This window comes from Callorhinus ursinus, unplaced genomic scaffold, assembly GCF_003265705.2.
Source record: "Callorhinus ursinus isolate GAN/ISIS: 27379988/994484 unplaced genomic scaffold, GSC_fseal_2.0 scaffold3, whole genome shotgun sequence".
NCBI lineage: Eukaryota > Metazoa > Chordata > Mammalia > Carnivora > Otariidae > Callorhinus > Callorhinus ursinus.
Genome location: NW_027397065.1, coordinates 93392076 through 93398174, shown reverse-complemented (window position 1 = coordinate 93398174; position 6099 = coordinate 93392076). Strand labels below are relative to the sequence as shown.

Below are 6099 nucleotides of genomic sequence, written 5' to 3'. Positions count from 1 at the left end.
TCTCTGGGTGATGCAGGAGGTCCAGGTCCCCCTTCTCCGGGTGATGCAGGAGGTCCAGGTCCCCCCTCTCCGGGTGATGCAGGAGTTCCAGGTCCCCCCTCTCTGGGTGATGCAGGAGGTCCAGGTCCCCCCTCTCGGGCGATGCAGGGGAGCCCGGTCCCCCTTCTCTGGGTGATGCAGGAGGGGGAGGCACGCCCAACTATGATGCTGCCTGCCCTCAGGGTGCTCTCACCCCTCGTGGATATATTTTTATGACACTCTTTGGGAAATCTGTATGAAAAAATAAATTAGGATGACATTATTCAGTATAAAAATTTTCTCCCTGAAGTGTGTTTAAGTAGTGAGCACTCTTGGTGCAACTGGAATGTTCAGTTTTTATGTGTTTATTCATGCCCTACTGCTCAGGAATGCACCTGTTAGGTCAGATGTGACACGCTGATGTTTTCCACTAGAAATGGGACAAGTTCTCATGGGACCCAGTATTTTCACTCATGATTTTCTCCTTGTGTGTGTGGCAAGCTGAGTAGCTGCCTTCAAACCAGAGAAACCCTCCATCTTTGACCAGGTCTCTTTCTGTTGTCTAGCTGGTGGTGACACAGACAGCAGCACCTTCCGAGGGCACGATCCTGGCCAGATTCCAGATGTGCTTGCTGAGCCACTGTGCCCCAAGGGAGGAGGACAGCCACCCAGCAGAGGAGACATGCCCAGTCAGATGCCCAGGCAGGTGCTGGAGGTGAGCCAGGAGCTCCTGCAGTCCGGGGTCATCACCCTCCCAGGTGAGCATGGCCGTCTTACTCTGGGCAGGTGTAACAAAATACCAGAGACTGGATACCTTCTAGACAACAGACATGTATTTCTCTGTTCTGGAAGCTGGTAGTCCAAGATCAAGGTGCCAGTACAGTCAGGTTCTAGTGAGGGCCCCTCTTCCTGGTTCATAGTTGACACCTTTTTACTGTGTCCTCACATGGTGGAAAGAGTGAGGGAGCCATCTGGGGTCTTTTGTAAGAGGCATGAATCCCATTCATGGGGCTCCACCCTCATAACGTAAGCACCTCCCAAAGGCCCACCTCCTAGTACCCCCACACTGGGGGCTAGGTTTCAACATAAGGATTTGGGGGAACACAAACATTCAGGCCACAGCAGTGCCCATCGCCCTTTTAGCTGAGCATAGCTCTCCTGTCCAGGTGAGTACCAGCCCCTCCTCTCCTGGCAGATCTCACATCTAAGCCAACACCTCAACAGTTTGCAGACCCTAGCTCAGTATTTCTCAGGCTTGAAGCCATGCATGTCCCCACTGGGGCTGCCCCCTCACGATGCCCTCTGTTTCTTCAGGGACCCGAGACCACCAGGGAAGAGCAGTGGTGCAGGTCTGCACGAGGGGCCCGCTCTGGTCCAGCAAACACACCTCCAGCATCGAGCTGACCCAACTGTTGCAGTACTTCTACGGCATTCCCAGGTGGGACAGAGCCAGGTTCCTACTTTTCAGACCTTTGGGGATAAACCTCTGCAAGCTTGTGTCTTGTGCGAGGGTCTCTGCAACCTCGGGGACCCCCAGTGGCATGGGCAGCAGGCTCCCACCTGCCCCTCAGGCTCCTGCTGTCTTTTCCAGGTCCATCAGCTGTCCTGCATGCATTCCTCTCCTCCTGCTCACCCTGACCTCTCCCCACTGAATCAAGGCTCTGACACATACTCTAGCCTTGAGTTCTGTGTTGCTCCGCGTTCGTTAATGCTCTAAGTGTTATATATGTGTATCTTTTATACTACACCTCTTTCTGGATAAAGACCTAACCGATATAAACAGAATATTTAGAATAAGTGGGTCAAGAACTCATACAAATGAGTAGTACCGGGTACCCAGAAGCAGCAATGACTGATTCAGTCTGACGTTACGTAAGTGAGCCTTACGTTCAGCTCAGCAATGCCACGTGCCAGGAAGAAAGCATGCCAGCTCCTTAAGAGAGACCTACCCTCTCTGACATGGAATTCCAGGAAGCCACACCACCTGGGTCCTGCATGATGACAAGGTGTGGAGTAGGTGTGTACCAGGGCATGGCTGCAGATCTCCTCATGGACCGAGGACAGAGACAGGAGAGCAGGAGTCAAGGACGGTCAAAATGTGTTATTTCATACTACTTGATCCCATCAGATGCAGGCCTGCTTTGGACGGCCCTTATGGCCACCAGACCAAGAGTCCCTGAGGTTCTGGGTGGAGACAGCCCCTAGGGGAGCGAGCATTGCCCAGCTGTCAAGCTCGGTTCCAAAGTCAGACAGCCTGGCTCCGGATCCCAGCTGTACCCTTACTGGTGGGTAGATGGTGTACCTCTGTAAGCCCATGTCCTCCCCATAACCTGGAATTGTAGCAGCTGTCTGGAAGGTGTGTCAGAGGGATTAGAAATAATCTGTGGAAAGTCCGTAGGCTGAAGTCCAGAGCATCATCTTCGTGGTACATCCCGTGATGTTCTCTCACTCAGTGACAAGATGCACATCATGTGATATGAGCTCAGTGGGAACATGTTATGTGATGCCTCATCACACGTGATCTCATGCTCTTTATGGTGCATGAACTTTCTGTTGGAATTTCTTCTGAAATAGCATAAGTAGATTCAGTGTGGGAACAATTAGACAGGAAAAGAAAGAGTGCTCCCTGACACCCCTTTCCCAGAGCAAGGTTCCCAATTATCTGAGGGCACTGGTTTTACTGACTTTGGGTGAGCCTGGGATTTCAAACTTATCTTTCAGCACAGATTTCAAAATATAAAGAAATACCCTGAAAAAAAATACGGATTCATACTCGCATTAGCTTATACTTTGTAAGCCTCAAGTAAACACCAAAGCACGAAGATAATGTCATTTTCTGTTTGCCAAAAGCTTTCTTTTATGGGAGCCTCCAGCATTAACTCAGGGCAGTAATGGAAAGCAATCCTGATTGACAAGGACAAAGCCTCCTGTAGTTTTTGGAGCTTGTATACCCTTCTGCGGACTCAGCCTGGCTGAGCTGTCAGGCTGAGTGCTGCCCTCTCCATTCCATGACGCAACACCAACAGGAGGAGTTAGGGTACCTGTGCGGTTGGCAGGGTCAAGACTTGCCCCTGAATCTGTAGTCTTCTGCCTTTTCCACAGAAGATTCAGACAGCCCCACTCCCCTCCCAGGGCAGGCATCTTCACCAGCTTGGGAAGCTCCAGCAGAAAGCCTCTGTTGAGAAAATCACCCCTAAAGCACTTAGGGTAACTGATGGTGGAGCCTTCTGGTTTGGCTGATTATTTCCCCACAACCATTGTAATTTTGTTAGCATCCTGATGGATTATTGCACCGTGAGGAACTGAAATCTACCCCTACCTTGTGGGATGTGACACAAGCCTTCAGCTATCAGAATGAAGTCCCCAAGCTGTCAGCATTAATTATTAGGGAGAGTGCCCAGCAGTGTCTGGTTTTCGGTTACTGCAGCTGTATTACAGAGGGCCATGTGTTCCTGGGAGCGTGCCTTGTAAATGGACTCCCATCAAACTCTCCCATACACAGAATCTTAAAATCAGAATGGATCTTGGCTGTCATCCATCCAGCCTCCTCTGCAGTGAAGGAATCCATCCATCCATCCATCCATCCATCCATCCACCACTTGCATGAGAGTACAAAAAGATCAGGCTATGGCTCCCACCCTCAAAGGGACACACCTGGGAACCCAAACTGTTGCATCTTCCAGCTTAAGACAAGCCCACAATGCTGGGAGGGAGCTGCAGCCTCGTCCAGGGTGGGTGGCAGGGTGGATCTCCGGATGTGGTCTGTGTCCTTGAGGACGGTGAGTATTTGCAGACAAGAAGGGAAGGACATCCTGAGCAGAAGGAAGAGCACACACGGAGCCCCAGAGCAGCCAGTCACTTTCTGAGTCAGGAGGCAGGAATGAGGACTAAAGACCCGGTGCAGGCAGTGGGTACCCTGGGCCTGAAGGCCACGTGGACCTCCGGTGGTGAAGCCAGGGTGACGCAGGAACACAGTGTGAGACTTCTGCAGAAATGCAGGCCCAGGGTGTCTAGGGCAGATCTGCACATGGCCAGGGGCCCCACTGGAGCCCAACAAGGGGAGCCAGCCAGCTTCATCCACCACAGGAGGCAGGCGGAGAGAAGCAAGTTTGGTCTGGGGCCGGGGGCCGGGGGGGGGGGGTCCCCGCTTGGTGGCCTGAGGGCATTTTCTCCCGTCTAATCCTATACTAGCTGAACTCCAGTCATTGGATCCCTCTCAGCCAGCCCAGGTGGAGGGTCCAGCAGTCTCTGAACTTGGGAAGCAGCCCCCCTCTGCGGCCATCCCCTTCAGCAAAGCCACCAAGTGGATGAGATCGGTGGAGGAGAACGTGTGGGTCTGGGGCTGACAGGGATTATTTCCCATGCCGAACCAGCCAGTATGGCAGTGAGACCGGTCCTGCCTCTGAGGCCGGAAGCAGACCTTGAGACACAAATTCAGGGAGACCACGGGAGACCAGGGGTGAAGAGAGACCAGGAGTGGGGGTGTCAGAAGAGGGAGGTCACTGGGGACCAGGAGGCACACAAGACGCTTGGAGGAAGTAGAGTATTGTGCTCAGCTCCTGACAGCACTGCCCAGGACTGCTCCCAGACACGTGGACTCTAGCGCTTCAAGCCATACCAGTCACAAAGCGGCTTCCGTGGCAGAGGAGGCCTGGGTGCAGAGCTGGCCAGCTGAGGGAGTGAGATGGGGGCGTTCTCCCGGCCTCACCTTTTCTGTGTCCAGCTTTGACACCAGAACACCACACTCTACTCTGCCCCGAGACACCCCCCCCCTTCAGAAGCATTCCTTAGCAGTCACACCCGAAATTGAACACATGCTGACTGTGGGGGCACACTCGCCCTTTTGGCTAGGATGTGGCTTTGGTGCGACATGTGGCTCTCCCCGCTGTGTGCAAGCAGGCCAGGGTGAGCATGCGTGTCTGTTCAAGACCAGCACCCACACGTGTGGCTGAGGTAGAGTATTAGCCACTCCCAGAAGGTGGGGTTGGATGCATCACCCTGCCTTAGCTTATTATTTTGGTCCTATTTAGAACTGAACTTACAGTCGTGATCACAGTAGGGACAGAGCTTTTATGCAGGGGCGTGACAAGCACCTGACAGTATTTTCACCTTTAGAGGATGTTCTGCTGTCCCACTTGAGCTCTGGAAATGTGGTAAACCCAATGATTGGCCTGGAGTTGCAGTCCTGAGATCAGCTGGCCACGTCTGGCTCTTGTCCACTCCATCAGAGTAGAATTCCACATGGTATTACAGCCGGAACAAGCGACCTAGCACAAGAAAGCTCCAGGGCCTCTGCTCTGTGATGGGCGGTGTGGGAGAGAAAGCAGCCACAGCAAATACAAGCATGCAGCCAGCTTCCCTTGCCTGGAGAGGCCATCAGACAGGACTGATCCACCACAGTGAACCCAACTGCCCTGTCTGCACCTGGTAAGCAGCTAGAGTCCTCAGGAAGCAGAAGGTTGATATGTGTCAAGAATTTGTGGAGCCAAGGGCATCTGGGCAAAGGGTGCATCTCACCGAGAGACAAAGAAGCCTGTCATGGAAGAGATCTTACCTGCAGTGGTTAACACTGTCTGTCTCTCTCCCCAGGAAAGAGGTGCGCGAGCTGGGGCTGGTCATCCTGGTGGATGCTCGCAAGGGTCCAGCTGCCCCTACTCTCTTCCAGGCTCTGGCAGCACTGCAGGTGAGTCAGGGTGACTCCTGTCCTCAGGGCACCGAGCATCTCAGGGCTCCCTCATGACCCAGGAGCAGCTGAGGGCAGCCATGCCTGGACTCAGCCCCACTGTGAATCAATCTCAGGATGAGGTGAGGGTCCTGAGTGTGGACGTGGAAAGTAGCAGAAGAAGAGCCTGCTCCTGCATCCATCAACAATGTGCTCCCCCGTGGTCGGACACAGTCACCAGGAAGGAGCTTCCTGCCCATCTCCTGGGTCGCCACTGCATACCTTAAAGGCAGGGTCAACCAGGACCAGCCCACATGGGCATGACACTTTCCCTCCACAGCTGTCCTTATCTAGTGTCTGACTAAATCAGCGTGCAGGGCTACACGCTGCACTTTCTCAGACAGGGACGGAGGTGTGGA

General features: G+C 53.4%; 1 protein-coding gene across 1 annotated transcript in view; it reads left to right on the top strand.

Annotated features, from left to right (window-relative positions):
• The window catches only part of PLEKHG4B (pleckstrin homology and RhoGEF domain containing G4B), a 91827-nt gene that overhangs the window by 51735 nt on the left and 33993 nt on the right, over positions 1–6099 (top strand). The window contains exons 5-7 of the mRNA XM_073891144.1: positions 585–776; positions 1333–1456; positions 5608–5701. Coding sequence (XP_073747245.1) covers positions 585–776; positions 1333–1456; positions 5608–5701 — 410 coding nt within the window. The remainder of the gene's footprint in view (positions 1–584; positions 777–1332; positions 1457–5607; positions 5702–6099) is intronic.